The sequence below is a fragment of the Salvelinus alpinus genome, chromosome 20 (assembly GCF_045679555.1).
Source record: "Salvelinus alpinus chromosome 20, SLU_Salpinus.1, whole genome shotgun sequence".
Taxonomy (NCBI): domain Eukaryota; kingdom Metazoa; phylum Chordata; class Actinopteri; order Salmoniformes; family Salmonidae; genus Salvelinus; species Salvelinus alpinus.
The window spans coordinates 6,426,520-6,447,331 of record NC_092105.1 but is presented as its reverse complement, the minus strand read 5'-3'; the positions used below and the strand labels follow the sequence as shown (position 1 = coordinate 6,447,331).

The window sequence follows — 20,812 nt, the reverse complement described above, 5'->3', positions numbered from 1 at the left end:
CTTGCCACCACCACCCTGGGACCCCCTCCACCACCCTAGGACCCCCTTACCCCCACCACCACCCTGGGACCCCCTTACCGCCACCCTGGGACCCCCTTACCACCACCACCACCCTAGGAACCCCTTACCCCCTCCACCACCCTAGGAACCCTTACCCCCTCCACCACCCTGGGACCCCCTTACCACCACCACCACCACCCTGGGACCCCCTTATCACCTACATCACCTCACCCCCTCAACCACCCTGGGATTCCCTTACCCCCTCAACCACCCTGGGACCCCCTTACCCCCTCAACCACCCTAGGACCCCCTCCACCATACCTTACCCCCTCCACCACCCTGGGACTCCCTTACCCCCTCCACCACCCTGGGACCCCCTTATCACCTCACCCCCTCAACCACCCTGGGATTCCCTTACCCCCTCAACCACCCTAGGACCCCCTTACCCCCTCAACCATACCTTACCTCATATTCAACCTCAACCATTCTAAAGATCTACTTTAACTGTATATAACAATATGAATATGTATATATGAAGTGTGTGTAAATAGTATTTTTGTTGTCTCTTGGTGTCTTTGCTATATAAAACTGTTCAATGTAATATCTTCTGTTGTTCTGTTCTATAACTGTTCTGTACTTTGTCATGTATTTGTACATTTTATGTGGAACCCCGGGAAGAGTAGCCGCTGCGTGTGCAGTAGCTAATGGGGATCCTAATAAACTAAACTACCCGTATTTATTGGTGACCCAACAAGAGGGTCAAGACACTTCAGGAAGAGGAACAATATTTTTGTACATTGTAAATAAAATGTTAATACTTTGTGTTTTGCACCAAAAGTGTTTTGGTCCATTTTTTTCTCCTGCAGCTATATTATAGGCCTTCCACTTCCTGTCTGATGCATGGTGCCACTTCCTGTCTGATGCATGGTGCCACTTCCTGTCTGATGCATGGTGTCACTTCCTGTCTGATGCATGGTGTCACTTCCTGTCTGATGCATGGTGCCACTTCCTGTCTGATGCATGGTGTCAGAGAGGATTCAGAAACTCTCACATCCACCACATTTTATTCAAACTCAACTGATCACTGCTGTTTCCCATAAAAATACTCACCTTCTGGAGAGATTTTATTTATGGCCTGCTGGAGGTCATTTTGCAGGGCTCTGGCAGTGCTCCTCCTTGCACAAAGGCGGAGGTAGCGGTCCTGCTGCTGGGTTGTTGCCCTCCTACGGCCTCCTCCACGTCTCCTGATGTACTGGCCTGTCTCCTGGTAGCGCCTCCATGCTCTGGACACTACGCTGACAGACACAGCAAACCTTCTTGCCACAGCTCGCATTGATGTGCCATCCTGGATGAGCTGCACTACCTGAGCCACTTGTGTGGGTTGTAGACTCGTCTCATGCTACCACTAGAGTGAAAGCACCGCCAGCATTCAAAAGTGACCAAAACATCAGCCAGGAAGCATAGGAACTGAGAAGTGGTCTGTGGTCACCACCTGCAGAACCACTCCTTTATTGGGGGTGTCTTGCTAATTGCCTATAATTTCCACCTTTTGTCTATTCCATTTGCACAACAGCATGTGAAATTTATTGTCAATCAGTGTTGCTTCCTAAGTGGACAGTTTGATTTCACAGAAGTGTGATTGACTTGGAGTTACATTGTGTTGTTTAAGTGTTCCCTTTATTTTTTTGAGCAGTGTATAAACCACTCACTATGTCCTCTCCCTACTTCGCAAAAAAACACATAACACTGACTTGGCACATCTAGGGAACCTTTGTCCATTTATATAGGAGTGGCAAACCTCTGCTAGCACACAACATGGATACCTGTTGAGGTGTACAGCTCTTTCCCCACTGGTGACTGTTCCCATCAACGGATATCGATCTATTCCTTTCTAACTCGTCATTGAGGCCAGACAGTCATTTTTTTGTTGTTGTTGTTGTTGCTCAGTGATCAATTGGGAGTCTATAAACAGAGTAAAGAACACAGAGCCACAAACGCAGATCGACGAGGGAGGGTATCCATGACAACCTGGAGTTTTCCTTCAGAACGGTACTAATGATATCTTATTCTATTCAACCCCCTGCTGATCTGACTGAATATGAAGTAGCAGCCAGAGACAACCCTGCGGGCGGATTTAGGCTTAAACCAATATATTCATTAGAAAACACAAATATTAACAGAAGAACTTGGATGCCAAAGAATATACATATTTACTCAGATCCTCATTAGAATCACTGTAAGTGTCACAGCATGGAAATGACTTCAGCGTGACACACTTCTAGACTTCAGCGTGACTGATGTAATCCCCTGGCCTGGCAGGGCAGGTGTGGGTGGTGGAGTGTTCCCCTATGGGGCTGGTTGTCTGTCTATGTGCGTTGGCATGTTGCCAAGTCTACTAACATGTATAGACAGAGGTCATTAGATCTCAACGAGATGGGTTGCCATTTGTGCTCTCTCTCCCCCCCCTTCTCTCTCTCCTTCCCTCCTTCCCTCCCTCCCCCTCTCTCCTTCCCTCCCTCCCCCTCTCTCCTTCCCTCCCTCTCCCTTCTCTCCATCTAGTGGAAATCAGTTCAGGCCCTGGATTACCCAGCATCCGGTTACCTCTCCCCTCCCCTCTCCCTCCCACCCCTTTCTCTCAAATCAAATCAAACTTTATTAGTCACATGCGCCGAATACAACAGGTCTGTAGACCTTACAGTGAAAAAAATAAGTAACAAGTAATTAAAACCAATTAATTAAAACAACACATCATCCCGATCAGGAGGTGGAAAATATTCGCCATTGGGTCTTAAGATCCTCAAAAAGTTCTACAGCTGCAACATGGAGAGCATCTTGAATGGCTGCATCACCGCCTGGTATGGCAACTGAGACCGAGCTCCCTGCCATACAGGACCTCTAGACCAGGCGGTGTCAGAGGAAACCCCTAAAAATTGTCAAAGACTCCAGCCACCCAAGTCATAAACCCTGCCACCCAAGATAAACCCTGAACAGGACCCTGAACAGCATCTACCCCCGAGCCATATCGACTGGTAACACGTGTATATAGCCAAGTTATCATTACACATTGTGTTTCTATTATTTCGTATTTTTTCTCTCATCGTTGTTGGGAAAGGCCCGTAAGCATTTCACAGTTAGTCTACGCCTGTTGTTAACCAAGCATGTGGTATATACAAAGTGACTGATTTGATCAGGAGAGGCCTACTTGACTAACTCCTCAGTCCTGTTCTGTTGAACTGATCACTGATGCTAGTCTAGGACAGGGGTTTCCCCCCTTTTACACATTTGAAAAAAGTCACCAGCCCCCTTTTTATGATTGTTTAAAATACACCACCAGCTTGATTTTGTTTAATTTAAGGAATCTAAATGCTCCTCCGTAGGTATAATTCCGTGGGCCTAATTCAGATAATGCATGTTATAACAACAAAATGCCCAGCGCTTCATGCCTCACCCGCAAAATTTCAGTCGCATGTCGTACACTACACTTGTCCGTACAATGCTTCTACATAGCTTGCCCGCTCCATAGCAAGCTGCTCTATCTATTGGTGAAGTAATTTAACGTAGAGCTAAATGTAAAAAAAATAAATAAAAGAGATTCTTAAAAGTTTAAAAAGGAACAGAAGGGAACGATATAAACTGTTACTTTTTGGGGGTTCCGGAACCAGTTCAGAACTTTATCTTGCTGATAGGAACAGTGCAATGTAAAGGAAAAAAACGAGAGACAGCAGGAGCGGTAGAGATACTCTTCATGATCGGCTATGAAAAGCCAACTGACATTTACTCCTGAGGTGCTGACTTGCTGCACCCTCGACAACTACCGTGATTATTATTATTTGACCATGCTGGTCATTTATGAACATTTGTACAGATGTAAGAAGGGCTATATAAATAAATTTGATTCGGTTCCTCCCCCAAAAAAGAATGGTCCCCCCCACCAATGTTTCAGTTTAGTGATCCCATTTCTAAGTAACATGCTAACTCTAAGTTATTGCTTATCCATTTATCTTTTATACAAATAGTTTGAGATTAAGGAAGTTCATGGCGAAGTGTTACTCTAGATGAAATTCCTTACCATCGAGTATAATTTTTATAAAATAAAAAAATAGACTCAATATCTTAAAAAAAAAGGTCAATACCGGTACATAAAAAAACGGTACATAAAAATTGTTGTTGGAACTCCTACCACACCGTTGGTTCATGTCATCATCACTTTTCACGCAAAGGGGGGGGGGGGGGGGGACGACGACGACAACGACAATGTACAGGAGTGTGGTGCTTGTAAGACTGAGATTGGCAGGGGGACAAAAGATAGGGGGACCCTAGAGAAGAAGAAAAAATGGACCAATTCTCTCCTTTCTATCTCTGAGTACAACATACCTGTCCATAGTTGTCTATCCCAGACACTAATCTACTGAGATTGAACAAATCAAAAGACGGTCCTCAAAGACTGGCCAATAGTTGAGGGTCCTGCTGCTTGAAGGTTCCTCAACTCTGTCATGAATGTGGCCATGGCTCTCTTTCCATCCAGCCTTTTGAAATAAGGAAAGAGACACTTTCGTCATCAACAACATGCATGCAACAAGATAGGACTGTGGCTGACACGATATGGATGGATTTCAAGAATCAGGTCATCATAACACTGTTACAATGTAATTGCCTTGATAAACATCTCAAAGAATGTCATTGCCTTGTATTTTTTTTAATTTAAATTTGCCTTAAACATTTTCCACAGATATACAGCTTATTGCTTGCTACTGTATCATATTAACCATAATAAACTGTACAGACAAAATGGTAAACTAGTAACAAGTTAGTTCTCTGCTGGTGGGTTAGCAGCAACCCCTCTCTCCAAGTTGACACCACGGTTCGTCTCGGTGGGGGGCGGTTCGTCTCGGTGCTACAGTACCTTCATGAAAGTCTCAACAGCGCCTTTTGCTATGTCCAGATAGGTAGTGCCCAGGTGGGGGCGCTGGTTCATTGAAGCGGACCTGTCTTATCAGGAAAAGTAACACGGGCATTGTGTTGGTAACGACACGTTCTGCATGGACTTGGGTGTCAGGGCAACATGTCAAAACTGAAGAAAAAAATATGTTGCTCTCCTGCCGCCTCAGCTAGCTAACGTTAGCTAGCTAGCTAAACTGCCTCACACATCTTCTGTCTCACACATCTTTAAAAAATAAAGAGTCAGAATAGTGTGTGATGCCTTTCTTCAATAAACTGAAATACCCTTGGCGAATATGAGGCTTTTTTTGTTTTGTTTTAATGTTATTTAGTCAATAGCCCTAAGTTTCCAGTCACATCTCGTCCCTGTTTCTCCTGTCTACTGGTTTAAGTCAGCTCCTTGACACCAAGCGATCTTTGTGCGTCACATGCCAACACATTCGGCTACTGATTGGCTCTTTGAAGTTGCCTAATTACCATCTTCAAATAAGGTAAAGGCCGTAAAATCCGTCTGCGCGTCAGTGTTACCATGTTCAAGGTTTTCACCCCAAAACTGGACTATTTTGAAAACGTTATATGTCGCGGGTTGCAGGTTTTTTGGGCTATTTCTAAGTTGCATGGCGGCCGCCATGGCATTTCTCTTAAAATAAATATATATATATTTCACTGTGACCTGCTGCTGCTGACTGTCAGGCAATTAGGCAGACTGTTGTTGAGCGAGTGAGTGAAGAACCAGTGAAGATCATAAACCATTATAAATACAACCTATATTTAGGGTTATTTATTTTCCCTTTTATACTTTACCTATTTGCACATCATTACAACACGGTATATAGACATAATATGACCTTTTTTGTGAGTGTAATGTTTACTGTAAATTTGTTATTGTTTATTTCACTTTTTGTTTATTATCTATTTCACTTGCTTTGGCAATGTAAACATATGTTTCCCGTGCCAATAAAGCCCCATAAATTGAAATTGAGTGGTGGAGAGGGCCCGAGGTGTGTGTGTGTATGTGTGTGTGTGTGTTGAGAGAGCAGTACATGTATTGGCTGAGTCACGTGAGCACAAGGAGAGCGAGAGTAGCACGTGCGCACTTCATGACAACTTTACCAGTTGTAGGTACTCTATTTAGATTGTCATTATGGAGACACCTATTTCAAACCCATTTTCGATTTAAAAAAAACATAATAATGCGCTAGAACTGATGCACGTCAAGAAATAACGGAGATAAAGCAATGGAAGACGACTTTGGGCGCACTAGAGCGCATTACATAAATTCGCTCGGGGGGGTGGTTTAAACTGCATTATAATGTTGACTGCTTATAGAAAACGGTATCAAGCGAAGTGCTTTATGCATGCTCGGTTCTTGGGTCTCGAGGGCTGCCGGAGTGGAAATTTGAAATGGATGTTATTTGAATTCCCTCGCGTAGTTATTGTTATGGGGGAAACGTCTTCAATGAAACTGACATTAGGCTAAATGTGAAGAATTATACATTTGCCTCTGTGGACTCCCGAGTGGCGCAGCGGTCTTAAGGCACTGCATCTCAGTGCAAGAGGTTCGAACCCTGGTTCGAATCCAGACTGTCTCGCATCTGGCCGTAATTGGGAGTCCCACAGGGCGGCGCACAGTTGTCCCAGCGTCATCCAGGTTTGGCCGGGGTAGGCCGTCATTGTAATTTAAGAATGTGTTCTTAACTGACTTGCGTAGTTATAAAGGTTAAATAAATTAACAGTAGCACGTTAATAGATAAATGGATGGATGAGCCATGAGTGTCTCTCTGATTCAGAGGGTTTGTGTTAACTGCGGAAGGCACATTTCAGTTTAATGTATTCAGTTGTGTAGGTATCCGTTTTCCCTTTCATAATCCAATGGTAATATTCTATTAAAGCACAATGTATAGCTCTGTTAAATATACATTTGTTTGTTTTGATGCATTTGTGCCTGCGTTTTGCCTACTGTACGCTATGTGTTTGTTTGCCTTTAGTTCAACTACTGTTGCACATAAATCTATTGGTATGATTAATAAATAAAGAAGTGTTATGGCTGGGCTGAAGTGCATTCTGGTAAGCTTTCATTCTATCACAACAATTTACAAATGTTACATTTTGGGGATTGTGAAAAGTGCTTTATGAATGAAAAACGTTTTGAAGCAATGGCAGTCATTAGTCCATGTCCTTGGTAGAGTGGCCTTCAAACGTAATATTTTACACTTGTTCTCTGTGTTTGATCTAAATGTAGACCATTATTGTACAGCAAAACAACATGATGTGTGTTTGTGCTAGCACCTAACATGGCCTAATGTAGCTGAAGTGTGTCGGTGAATGTGCTAATCTATTGATTAGCCCTGGCACTGTCTGATAGACAGATCTGTGTTATTAATACGTCACGCCCTGATCTGTTTCACTTGTTCCTGTGATTGTCTCCACCCCCCTCCAGGTGTCACTTATTTTCCCCAGTGTATTTATCCCTGAGTTTCCTGTCTTCTGTCTGTGCCAGTTCTGTCTTGTATGTTTAGTCAAGTCAACAAGTGTGGTTTTCCATACTCCTTTTCTATTCTCTTTTTATAGTCCTCTTGGTTCTGACCCCTGCCTGACTCTGGACTATTTTCCTGCCTGCCCTTTGGTACCGATTGGACTCTGATCTGGTTTTGACCTTTTTGCCTGTCCACAACCATTCTCTTGCTAACCCCTTTGGATTAATAAACAATGTAAGACTCCAACCATCTGCCTCCTGTGTCTGCATTTGGATCTCGCCTTGTGCCTTGATAATACCATTTGTGACAGACTGTGTCTCACACATGCATACTTTGTTCTTCTCAGATTACAATCTGAGTGTGCACATCAAATTCAGCCGAAGCTTTAATCTGATGTTTGGACTGTTCGGTTCATGAAATAATATAAATCAATTTTAATAATCAATCCTATTTTATGAACTCTTATCTTATGAGATAACACATACTTAGACAATAGGTATTTTGTTTCAATTTGCTATTTCAATTTGTTATATTCTTGTACATAGTGGACAATTCTCTGACGTGCTGCGATGTAAATTCTGAAATGCAGTCAATACAAATTCTTTGTTTATTTAATTTATTTTAATGAATTATTAATGAACTTTGGATATTGATCGTGTTAAGGAAAAGGAGGGGGTGAGGTGGTAAAGAAGGCACAAATATATAAGCAAAAATGAAATTAGGATTACATTGAAAATAACCCAAGGATAACAAAAAATTACCCAATGTGCTGGGTTTATGTCACAACTCAGCACACTTGATTGATTTAACCCAGTAATATGGTCTAATTTACCCAGAAGCTGGGTAAAGCGCTCAACCGAAGGCACTGGGTTAGAAGCACAACCCTACCCTGTGTTTGTCCAATCCCAGCGCTGGGTCGAAATGACGCAAATTGAGTTATTTTTAACCCAACATTTTGTAGTGTGACAAATTCCTTTTGGAAAAATAATATGAATTGTCGTATTAGACATAACTGAATTTATACCTTTTAAGATGTCAAAACAATGTTTTCAGTATCCTCATTTTGTCTTTGTTTTGTGTTTTCTGATTGTTTCAGTTCATACATTTTGCGTATACAGTAACAATATACAAACAGTAGCCTGTTAATAGATAAATGGATGGATGTGGCATGAGTGTCTCTGATTCAGAGGGTTTGTGTTAACTGCGGAAGCCACATTTCGGTTTAATGTATTCAGTTGTGTAGGTATCCCTTTTCCCTTTCATAATCAAATCGTAATATACTCTTATACTCACTATAAATGTCGTGAAATTTGTGGTAAATCAATAGGGTAAATCCTATAGAGAGAAATAGTAAATGTGTCTTTTTGTAGGCATGGGTCGTTGGACAAAGCCTATGGGGGAAATTATGACGTTTTTGGATAAACGCCGAAAATAAGGTCTGTGGTAAACACAGGCTAAGGAGATCTTATACATTTTGTTCTATGAAATAATCTGCTAACATCACTTTTGGTTAATTTCGATGCATTTATATTTAAAAAAAAATGCAGATAAAGCTCTTAAAGGCTTAATAATTCATAAAGGTCATGTTAACTGACTGATATTATCTCATATACCAAAACGTATTAAATCTCCTAAACCTGTGTTAATCTCAGACCTTCATCCCAAAACCGTATTCTTTCCCATTCATTTCCCACATAGGGAAAACTGAACTAACCCCACATTTCTTGATTTTAGAACTACAAACGGGCGAACTCTATAGCACAGAGTTTCAAAATCCAGCCACGGGAGGTTGGTGGCACCTTAATTGAGGACACCGGAACCAGTGGAATGGTATCATATACATCAAATACTTGGTTTGAAAGTGTTTGGTGCCATTCTTTTTGCTCCATTCAGGCCATTATTAAGAGACATTCTCCCCCCCAGTAACCTCCTGCTGTGCCAGAGGGCAACATCGAGAGACTTCCAGGAACATTTACCAAACAGACCAGGCACCGGGTTTGAGATGTCAACGAGAGAAGTTAAACATTTTCCCTTGGTTCTCAATGTTATTACTCCAAACTCTTGAAAGTTACAAATTGACACGTTTTAAAAATTTCGCCCGCCTACAGAGGGACAATATCGGTCCGCTAATACAGGACTAGTAAATGCCCAATGCACTACTTTTATGAAGGAAAAAATTATATATTTTTCAGATTTGTCAGGCGTTACTGCAGCACTCCTACTTCCCGCGGCTTTACACTTTCTGGAAATGGCTAGCTTCTAAATAATAAATCAATGTTGCTTTTCCTGCCCTCAAGGAAACAATCCACCACATTTGCCTGAATACAGAACCATATACTGTAAAAAGAAAGGACACAGCCCAGCGAGATAGCTGTCGAACTAACGCGAGATTTCCGACAATTTGAAAACTTGAGGTGTCTTCAACTTTGCTAGCTTCTCTGGTGTCTAGCTGTTCCAAGGTTTTGTATAATCAGGGGTCCTTAGGTTTAGGATGGAATTTCAAGGTGGGTAAATATTCATTTTTCTCAGTCTAGCAAGCTAAACAGATGCAGAAACATTGCTAGTTAGTTATAAGTTAACGACGTTAGCATTGTCACGTGAGTTAGCCAACTAGTTCGTTTTCTGTACCGCTAACGTTAGTGGCTTAGAGTACAATGTTTACTTTTGAGCTTCGCTGTGAACTTATTACAAACTAGCTAACGTTAGCTAACATTCAGAGAATGTCAACAAAAACAATCGCTGGTGGGCAAAGGTAGCTAGTGAAGCGAACCAACTAACGTTAGCTAACTAACACGTTTGGCATGGTGACTGGTCAGTTAGCTAAATTAGCTAGCTAGCTATTGTTGTAATGTTTATAGCTAGCTAGCAAAGTCAGCTACTATGTTTGCCAGTTAGTAACTTTGATGATTAGCTAAAAGCATAGTTTTGAAATCAGCAGCTGGTCTATTTTGCTAACCGTGTGGAGGAAGGCAAGGCTATAGACTAAGTAAATAACAAAAATAACAAGAGCCATAGCTAGGTACCTGTATGCTAACAACTAGCAAGCTTACTTATTCATTAACTAACGTTATCTGCCATCTGTCCCTAGGCACGGAACCAATGACTCTGGGTTCCCCGACATCACCCAAGCCCGGCCCGGGTGCCCAGTTTCTCCCCGGGTTTTTGATGGGGGATCTGCCAGCACCTATCACACCCCAGCCTCGGTCATTTGGGGTCATGGATATGAGGTCACCACTTCAAACAGGTGAGTGATAGTTTACTTTTGGGGGTAATTTGTAATTCACTAAAACAAATAACTAGCTAGCTGACGTTCTAATCTGTTATCTAATAATCTAACCCCCCTTTCATAGCGTGATAGGTCTAACTTGGTTTAAAACCACTGCTTGTTGGTTACTATCAGATCTGTTAATTCCACTTTCTGTGTTGTAATATGGCAAAGGTAGTCTCTCCTCTCAGCAATATTTCCAATTGACTGTTTCTCTAACTCTCTCTCTCTCTGTTAGGTGGCTCTCCCCCTCAACCTGTGGTTCCTACACCCAAAGACAAGAGTGGGGCCCCTCCAGTCAGGAGTATCTATGATGACCTCTCCTGCCCTGCTGTCGGCATGTCCCCTATGGGTGCACATAAACAGGTACGTGTTAACAGAGTAGGTTCCATCCCTCTCCTGACCTGGGCATGAACCCAGGACCTTATGTACAACAACACTTCACACTTACAGAGCAGTGTTCTAATAGCCTGGTCATTAGTCTGGATACTTTACACTCACAGAGCAGTGTTCTAATAGCCTGGTCACTAGTCTGGACACTTTACACTCACAGAGCAGTGTTCTAATAGCCTGGTCACTAGTCTGGACACTTTACACTCACAGAGCAGTGTTCTAATAGCCTGGTCATTAGTCTGGATACTTTACACTCACAGAGCAGTGTTCTAATAGCCTGGTCACTAGTCTGGACACTTTACACTCACAGAGCAGTGTTCTAATAGCCTGGTCACTAGTCTGGACACTTTACACTCACAGAGCAGTGTTCTAATAGCCTGGTCACTAGTCTGGACACTTTACACTCACAGAGCAGTGTTCTAATAGCCTGGTCACTAGTCTGGACACTTCACACTCACAGAGCTGTGTTCTAATAGCCTGGTCACTAGTCTGGATACTTTACACTCACAGAGCAGTGTTCTAATAGCCTGGTCATTAGTCTGGACACTTTACACTCACAGAGCTGTGTTCTAATAGCCTGGTCACTAGTCTGGACACTTTACACTCACAGAGCAGTGTTCTAATAGCCTGGTCACTAGTCTGGACACTTTACACTCACAGAGCAGTGTTCTAATAGCCTGGTCACTGATCAGGACAGTGAGCAGGAAAGCTGTGGACCCACTGGTCTGGTAACACTTCCTTTCGGCTTTGAAGCCAGCACATTGATTGGTTCTCTGACTTTTTTCCCCCATGTGGGATTGAGGCCTCTTGGTTGTAAAATCAAGGGGGTGGCACTCAGGTGCTGTGTGTTGGTTTTTGAGTGAGTGACACAGAGGAGAACCAATAGTACAGCTCCCTTCATTTTCAATCCCATCAAAGAGCGGATGGGGCGGCAGGGTATCCTAGTGGTTAGAGCGTTGGACTAGTAAACGAAAGGTTGCAAGTTCAAATCCCCGAGCTGACAAGGTACAAATCTGTCGTTCTGCCCCTGAACAGGCAGTTAACCCACTGTTCCTAGGCCGTCATTGAAAATAAGAATTTGTTCTTAACTGACTTGCCTAGTTAAATAAAGGTAAAAAATAAAAAAAATAAAAAATATATATATATTTTTTTTTTTAAATAAAATAAAAATAAAATTTAAAAAAAAAGAAAATTAGAGCCTCTTCATACTCTGGAGTCGTCACCCAACTGCCCCGACTCTTCAGTCCCCCTGGAGTCGTCACCCAACTCCCCTGACTCTTCAGTCCCTCTGGAGTCGTCACCCAACTCCCCCGACTCTTCAGTCCCTCTGGAGTCGTCACCCAACTCCCCCGACTCTTCAGTCCCCCTGGAGTCGTCACCCAACTCCCCCGACTCTTCAGTCCCCCTGGAGTCGTCACCCAACTCCCCCGACTCTTCAGTCCCTCTGGAGTCGTCACCCAACTCCCCCGACTCTTCAGTCCCTCTGGAGTCGTCACCCAACTCCCCCGACTCTTCAGTCCCCCTGGAGTCGTCACCCAACTCCCCCGACTCTTCAGTCCCCCTGGAGTCGTCACCCAACTCCCCCGACTCTTCAGTCCCCCTGGAGTCGTCACCCAACTCCCCCGACTCTTCAGTCCCCCTGGAGTCCCCCCCCCCCCCCCCCCCGACTCTTCAGTCCCTCTGGAGTCGTCACCCAACTCCCCCGACTCTTCAGTCCCCCTGGAGTCGTCACCCAACTCCCCCGACTCTTCAGTCCCTCTGGAGTCGTCACCCAACTCCCCCGACTCTTCAGTCCCCCTGGAGTCGTCACCCAACTCCCCCGACTCTTCAGTCCCCCTGGAGTCTGTCGCTTTAGCCAGAGAAGTGTTCTAACCAATCGCTAGTGATTCTACACCTGCTACATTAGCATCTCACCAGTAGCGTTTGATTTTGAGTAGTGTATCTGCATCAAGAGGGCATGTAATAATCTGGATGTTATCTTCTCTCAGCCCTTCTCAATGATGCACACCCCGCTGTCTGGCTATATGGCAGTTACACCAGGAACAGGTGAGATTATTATTATTATTTTTTCTTCAAACTTGTTTGTACCAACTTGTCTTTAGATTTACTAAGAGAGAGAATTCATAGGTACGTCCTAATGTCGTCTTCTGTTCAGCGTCCAGTCTATTTAGTCCTGCTACCATCGGGCAGCAGGCCAAGTCAACGATGTCTCCAGCTCAAGTAGACCCTTTCTTCACTCAGGGAGACGCACTGTCTTCTGAAGACCATCTAGATGATACTTGGATCACTGTATTTGGGTAAGTTTCCAGTATTGTACCCTCTAATATCTACAGGTGACTGCCAAAAAAAAGGTGTATTAAAGAGTCAACGTACCGAGCCTGCATGCGTTTCTCTGTTGCTCATTAAGGAACATGAGATTTCAGTCTTTGGGCGTTGTGGTTCAATGTTGTAGTTACTGATGTTTGTCCACCAAGAGACACCATAGGAACAAAGCCAGTATTACTTCCTCAACAATAATCAGAATCTAAGATAAGGCTGCACTGATGGGGCAGGTCTGTCTCACTGTCTAGTATTCTGCAGTAGGATTGGATAGCGCACAATCATGTAGCTGTGTACCCCGTGTTGGTGAGCATTGCATAAAATGATCCTTGTTTATACTTGGTAGTCAATTTGGACAATATAATACATTTTTCTGGATATTATCAATGCCACATCGAAAAACAGGCTATAAGAAGTTGTTTTATCGCCTTCAATTGCACTTTAGTAGGACATTGGGCCTCCACGAGCCAGAACAACTTCAATGAACCTTGGTATAGATTCTACAAGTGTCTGGAACTCTATTGGAAGGATGTGACCTCATTTTTCCACAAGAAATTCCATCATTTGGTGTTTTGATGGTGGTGGAAAACTCAGTCTCAAGCGCCGCTCCACAATCTCCCGTAAAAGAGTTCAATTGGGTTGAGATCTGGTGACTGAGACGGCCGTGACATATGGTTTGGTTTACATCGTTTTTCATGCTCATCAAACCATTCAGTGACCACTCGTGTCCTGCGGATGGCGGCATTGTCATCCTATTGGAGCATAGCTATGGTAGCAGAAATAATGGCCTGCCCAGCATTTTTATACATGACCCCAAGCATGTATAATTAACTCAGAAACCCCAACCGGTGTGGGAAATCCCTCCTTTCAAGATACTTTGTATCCCTCGTTCACTCAAGTGTTTCCTTTATTTGGGCAGTTTGTCTGTACCTTTTAACTGTCGAAATAACGGGTGCAATCTTTTTAGCCTGAGTTTACACTGTAGGACCAATCAAATTTGTCTCCGATGTGGCAAACGACGCTCACTTGCTGCCCCGGGTGACCTTAAACAGATGCACCGAATTGTGTCTGATCTGTAGATGACAATGTCGCACCCCTTAGAATGGATATCTATTGTTGAGGTGAAAAATTGAACAGTTTGATGAATGAATAATAAACTTTGTTTAAACAGGTTCCCTCCGGCCTCCGCGTCTTACATTCTGTTGCAGTTCGCCCAGTATGGAAACATAACGAAACACGTGGTAAGATTATTTGCATTCGTTGAAACGGAAATTCTAAGTGTGTGTGTGGTTACACCATTCTGTTCTCTTGTTGTACTAGATGTCCAACACCGGTAACTGGATGCACATTCAATATCAGTCTAGACTCCAAGCAAGAAAAGCTTTAAGTAAAGATGGGAAGATTTTTGGAGAGGCTATAATGATTGGTGTTAAACCATGCATCGATAAGGTAAGTCGCTGCTGGCTACATTTTCAAATTAGGAACACTCATTAGTGATAATATATGTCTTTTACCATTATGTAAACAACGTATCTAATCATTCATTAATATTTGTGTGTGTCTCTCAGAATGTGATGGACTCAGACCGAGGCTCGACCTCTTCTGGCTCAGTATTTACTCCTCCTGTCAGAAATGGAACCCCCAGCCACCATGTCTCTACACCTCGCTCCTCAATGAGGCCCCTCAGTGCAGCCTACAAGGCCTCCAGCAGTGACTACCAGGTAGGATCAGGGGGTTTCGTCATTAAACACTTACGCCAAACCAACAGAAGTTGTAAGGCCATCAAAAAAAAGACGAGGACCAAGGCACTCTTCATATAATTAAAATGCAGTTATTGTCACGGCATGTACAAGGAACAAACATTTTAAAAACACTAATGTGTTTCGACCGCGTTGCCCTGGTCAGGGAGTACAATAATGCACGTATTTAACAAACCGTGTTCCAGTCAACCCTGATTGGAGAGGGAGTGGTCACATGGTCATTGGTGGACACTACATAGTAAACGATAGGCAGTATAGGTTCTAAAAATATGTAGTGGGTATATTGGCCTCGATTAGGAGTGAGACCAAATGGAGACAGCAGGAGAGTCATACATGATAAAAGTATGCTAGGAAACCAGGATCACAGTAGATGTACCGTAGAGGACTACAGGGCTATAGACTACAGTAGAGGACTACAGGGCTATAGACTACAGTAGAGGACTACAGGGCTATAGACTACAGTAGAGGACTACAGGGCTATAGACTACAGTAGAGGACTACAGGGCTATAGACTACAGTAGAGGACTACAGGGCTATAGACTACAGTAGAGGACTACAGGGCTATAGACTACAGTAGAGGACTACAGGGCTATAGACTACAGTAGAGGACTACAGGGCTATAGACTACAGTAGAGGACTACAGGGCTATAGACTACAGTAGAGGACTACAGGGCTATAGACTACAGTAGAGGACTACAGGGCTATAGACTACAGTAGAGGACTACAGGGCTATATGTCCCCTAGAGGGCTATATGTCCCCTAGAGGGCTATATGTCCACTAGAGGGCTATATGTCCACTAGAGGGCTATATGTCCACTAGAGGGCTATATGTCCGCTAGAGGGCTATATGTCCGCTAGAGGGCTATATGTCCGCTAGAGGGCTATATGTCCACTAGAGGGCTATATGTCCACTAGAGGGCTATATGTCCACTAGAGGGCTATATGTCCACTAGAGGGCTATATGTCCCCTAGAGGGCTATATGTCCCCTAGAGGGCTATATGTCCCCTAGAGGGCTATATGTCCCCTAGAGGGCTATATGTCCCCTAGAGGGCTATATGTCCCCTAGAGGGCTATATGTCCCCTAGAGGGCTATATGTCCCCTAGAGGGCTATATGTCCCCTAGAGGGCTATATGTCTCCTAGAGGGCTATATGTCCCCTAGAGGGCTATATGTCCACTAGAGGACAGCAAAGCGACGGCTCTGGATAAAAAGATTCCCAAACCTCAATGCATACAATGCACTCTATGCGTACTACATGATTTATAATAGTTAAAAGTAGTGTACGGATTGGTTGCCTTTTTTAAATTTAACGATACATTTCAGTCCTAATGCCACTGAGTGATCACTGTTTCTATGGGCAGGGACCGACGTGGAATTCAACCAACCGTGTTACTCGTTTGATTTCAGGTGGTGGCCGACGAACAGACCCCGAGGAAAGACGACAGTTTGGTTTCTAAAGCGATGGAGTACATGTTTAGCTGGTGAGACGTTCTCCTCCGATTGGCCGAGCGCCTTTTTATATTATAAAAACTGAATAAACCGACAGCAGCCGTCATCACCGTGTTGTGGAGGTGTGTCCTAAAATGGTACCCTAATAGCCCAATTGACCCTGGTCAAAAGTAGTGCACTACATAGGGAATAGGGTACCATTTGGGGATCAGGTGTGTTAGTGATTTGGGGGGAACCAAGCCAATGTGGATTTCCTCAACCCTGCGACGACCATACAAGATGTGGTGATTTGAATGGACAGGATTTTGACTAGACGAACACCGTATATTGTATGTTGACGTTGAATGAAGTGTTTTTTTGTTGTTGTTGCGTGCAGACGTCACGGTGCTGACCCGACAAATGCAGACCTACACTGGTCTTCTTTAGTTACAAAGTCTTATTTGCTACTTCTCCTCTCGAGGAGAATTTTAAAGGCTCTTTCATATGAGTTGATGCCGAATGAATCCCACATAATCAAGACATATTTCCCAAATGTCCCTATTTCCTATTTTAGTGTACTACTTTTGAGCAGGGTCCATAAGGGTCTGTAGGGAATAGGGGTGCCATTTTGGATGCCCACATTTCCTGTCTTCAGTATCTTAACTAAGTGCTGCTTTGACAGTTGGAAGTCAAGGTTGCACATCAGTATCCTCCTGTTTGATTAGAGTGAGAGAGTACAGGTTTATTTTTATTTTTTTCCCCCTAAGTGGTTCAATAGTAAACAACGGTAAATATAACAGGATCAGAGTTAAGAATTGTGATTTAATAAGAAATGCCTTTTTGTGTGCTGTCAAACATTTAGTGTTTATTTTTTATTTTTTAAAGATGATCTCACAAAACTGTCGTTGTATCAAATGTCTTGTCTTATATCCATTTAAAACTATTTGTCTGTTTCTACTGTCTACTGTTTCGACTGTCTACTATTTCGACTGTCTCTTCTTACTATTTCTACTGTCACCTGTCTCTGCTCTCTACTATGTCTGCTGTTTCTACTGTCTCTGTCACTTGCTTACTATTTTTGTCAAATAAATGTCACATCATTTGAATACCAGTTGGGTGTCTGTTAGTTTTTATATGCCACGATGAACTATACAGTGTTTACTTTTACCACAAAGACTTCTGACTCCGTTCCAGTGTTAGTCTGTAAAACACTCATGACATTTGTAGGTAGTATTCCAGCCAGAGGAGTATGGAGGAGAGTTTAATGTTCGAGACACCATCTGGTTCCTATTCTAAAGTAGTGCGTTTTTAAAGGGAATAGGGTTCCACTTGTGGCGTGACCATAATAATAATATGTTTAAAGCCTCCACTTGTTTAGGGTATAAGCCCTGCGTCTGTATTTGAAGGGTATGCAGGTGAGTCTAGGGGGCGTGTTGTGTGAGTCTAGGGGGCGTGTTGTGTGAGTCTAGGGGGCGTGTTGTGTGAGTCTAGGGGGCGTGTTGTGTGAGTCTAGGGGGCGTGTTGTGTGAGTCTAGGGGGCGTGTTGTGTGAGTCTAGGGGGCGTGTTGTGTGAGTCTAGGGGGCGTGTTGTGTGAGTCTAGGGGGCGTGTTGTGTGAGTCTAGGGGGCGTGTTGTGTGAGTCTAGGGGGCGTGTTGTGTGAGTCTAGGGGGCGTGTTGTGTGAGTCTAGGGGGCGTGTTGTGTGAGTCTAGGGGGCGTGTTGTGTGAGTCTAGGGGGCGTGTTGTGTGAGTCTAGGGGGCGTGTTGTGTGAGTCTAGGGGGCGTGTTGTGTGAGTCTAGGGGGCGTGTTGTGTGAGTCTAGGGGGCGTGTTGTGTGAGTCTAGGGGGCGTGTTGTGTGAGTCTAGGGGGCGTGTTGTGTGAGTCTAGGGGGCGTGCTGTGTGTCTCCCTGCTTCAGTCAGATGTGTTGGAACAAGTGCTGCTGACGTACGGTTGAAGGTGACACTGATCTTTTCTCCTCCATCCCTCCTTTCATATCTGCCTCTCTCCCTCCATCCCTCCCTCTTGAGACTTTCACCTGCGTCCCTCCCTATGAGGCTAATTCGCCTCCCTCTCTCCCCCCTTCATGCCTCTCCCACACTACCTCTTGAGACTGATTCACCCTCCCTCCCTCCCTCCCTCTGAGGTTGATTTAGAGAGGCAGGTCCAGTCCAGGTGAGATGTTTTAGGGATGCAGGGTACCTTGAGGGGGATGATGTAGCGAGAATTCATCTGGATCAGTTGTCTCATCTTTTTATTTTCATTCTGCCCTTCCCTTTTGGGGCTGATGGTAGGCTAGATGACGTACAACCTTGAAATACGTGTTTTCACCTCAACACATGATTGTCCAGTAAAACATTACTTGAAGCCTGCAGGTATGTACTATGATGCATACTGTAGACCGTACTGCCGACAGAACGTTCTGTTGGCTGACACATGGATGTAAATAGACAGGTAAACCAACACCAAGAACATGTAAACTCAGCAAAAAAAAGAAACGTCCTCTCACTGTTTTTGTATGAACATAAGATTCAACAACAGACAAACTGAACAAGTTGCACAGACATGTGACTAACAGAAATTGAATAATGTGTCCCTGAACAAAGGGGGGTCAAAATCAAAACGAACAGTCAATATCTGGTGTGGCCACCAGCTGCATTAAGTACTGCAGGGCATCTCCTCCTCACGGACTGCACCAGATGTGCCAGTTCTTGTTGTAAGATGTTACCCCACTCTTCCACCAAGGCACCTGCAAGTTCCCGGACATTTCTGGGGGGCCCTAGCCCTCACCCTCTGATCCAACAGGTCCCAGACGTGCTCAATGGGATTGAGATCCGGGCTCTTCGCTGGCCATGGCAGAACACTGACATTCCTGTCTTGCAGGAAATCACGCACAGAACGAGCAGTATGGCTGGCGGCATTGTCATGCTGGAGGGTCATGTCAGGATGAGCCTGCAGGAAGGGTACCACATGAGGGAGAAGAATGTCTTCCCTGTAACGCACAGCGTTGAGATTGCCTGCAATGACAACAAGCTTAGTCCGATGAGGCTGTGACACACCGCCCCAGACCATGACGGACCCTCCACCTCCAAATCGATCCCGCTCCAGAGTACAGGCCTCGGTGTAACGCTCATTCCTTCGACGATAAACGCGAATCTGACCATCAGCCCTGGTGAGACAAAACCGCGACTCGTCAGTGAAGAGCGCATCAACGTTGCCTATGGTTACAAATCCACTGTTGCCAGCCCTGTCTGGTCCAGCAACAGTGGATTTGTAACCATAGGCAACGTTGTTGCCGGTGATGTCTGGTGAGGACCTGCCTTACAACAGGCCTACAAGCCCTCAGTCCAGCCTCTCAGCCTATTGCGGACAGTCTGAGCACTGATGGAGGGATTGTGCGTTCCTGGTGTAACTCGGGCAGTTGTTGTTGCCATCCTGTACCTGTCCCGCAGGTGTGATGTTCAGATGTACCGATCCCGTGCAGGTGTTGTTACACGTGGTCTGCCACTGCGAGGATGATCAGCTGTCCGTCCTGTCTCCCTGTAGCGCTGTCTTAGGCGTCTCACAGTACGGACATTGCAATTTATTGCCCTGGCCACGTCTGCAGTCCTCATGCCTCCTTGCAGCATGCCTAAGGCACGTTCACGCAGATGAGCAGGGACCCTGGGCATCTTTCTTTTGGTGCTTTTCAGAGTCAGTAGAAAGGACTCTTTAGTGTCCCAAGTTTTCATAACTGTGACCTTAATTGCCTACCGTCTGTAAGCTGTTAGTGTCTTAACGACCGTTCCACAGGTGCATGTTCATTAATTGTTTATGGTTCATTGAACAAGCATGGGAAATGGTGTTTAAAACCTTTACTATGAAGATCATTTGTAAAAATCCAAATATCTTTTAAGAACAGGGTCCTGAAAAAGGGACGTTTCATTTTTTGTTGTTGCTGAGTTTATAAGATGCTGCTCGGTACCCCAACATCAACATGACCAATCCATGTTGGAAAATTCAAGTGTCCACTAGATGGCAGTATTGCCTTTACTGAGCTGTACCCCGCCCCCAGTATCTCCATCACTGAGCATGTGGTCTGTAGTTGGAGCAGTATCTCCCATCACTGAGCTTGTGGTCTGTAGTTGGAGCTGTATCTCCCATCACTGACCATGTGGTCTGTAGTTGGAGCAGTATCTCCCATCACTGAGCTTGTGGTCTGTAGTTGGAGCTGTATCTCCCATCACTGAGCTT

The 20,812-nt window shown here is 44.3% G+C and overlaps 1 protein-coding gene and 1 pseudogene across 2 annotated transcripts; one reads left to right on the top strand and one right to left on the bottom strand.

The window, feature by feature from the left end:
• Positions 1-1,950: 1,950 nt before the first annotated feature.
• On the bottom strand, positions 1,951-5,015 carry LOC139547270 (integrator complex subunit 6-B-like; annotated as a pseudogene).
• Positions 5,016-9,778: 4,763 nt separating this feature from the next.
• Positions 9,779-17,692, top strand: LOC139546232 (nucleoporin NUP35-like). 2 transcript variants are annotated; one of them, XM_071354366.1, is made up of 9 exons: positions 9,779-9,919; positions 10,504-10,659; positions 10,919-11,046; positions 13,062-13,119; positions 13,229-13,370; positions 14,564-14,633; positions 14,713-14,841; positions 14,961-15,113; positions 16,561-17,692. In XM_071354366.1, exons 1-9 carry the CDS (start codon positions 9,907-9,909, stop codon positions 16,636-16,638), a joined length of 927 nt encoding a protein of 308 aa, XP_071210467.1. In that variant the 5' UTR covers positions 9,779-9,906; the 3' UTR covers positions 16,639-17,692. The 2 variants fall into 2 exon arrangements, with proteins under 2 accessions (XP_071210467.1, XP_071210468.1); XM_071354367.1 differs by lacking the exon at positions 9,779-9,919 and adding an exon at positions 10,147-10,167.
• Positions 17,693-20,812: the final 3,120 nt, after the last annotated feature.

What these genes read in the sequence shown, in the direction of transcription:
- LOC139546232 (XM_071354366.1), top strand. An exon ending in GAGGTCACCACTTCAAACAG is followed by an intron (nt 10,660 to 10,918) that starts GTGAGTGATAGT and finishes TCTCTCTGTTAG; the next exon opens with GTGGCTCTCCCCCTCAACCT. An exon ending in GAAACATAACGAAACACGTG is followed by an intron (nt 14,634 to 14,712) that starts GTAAGATTATTT and finishes TTGTTGTACTAG; the next exon opens with ATGTCCAACACCGGTAACTG.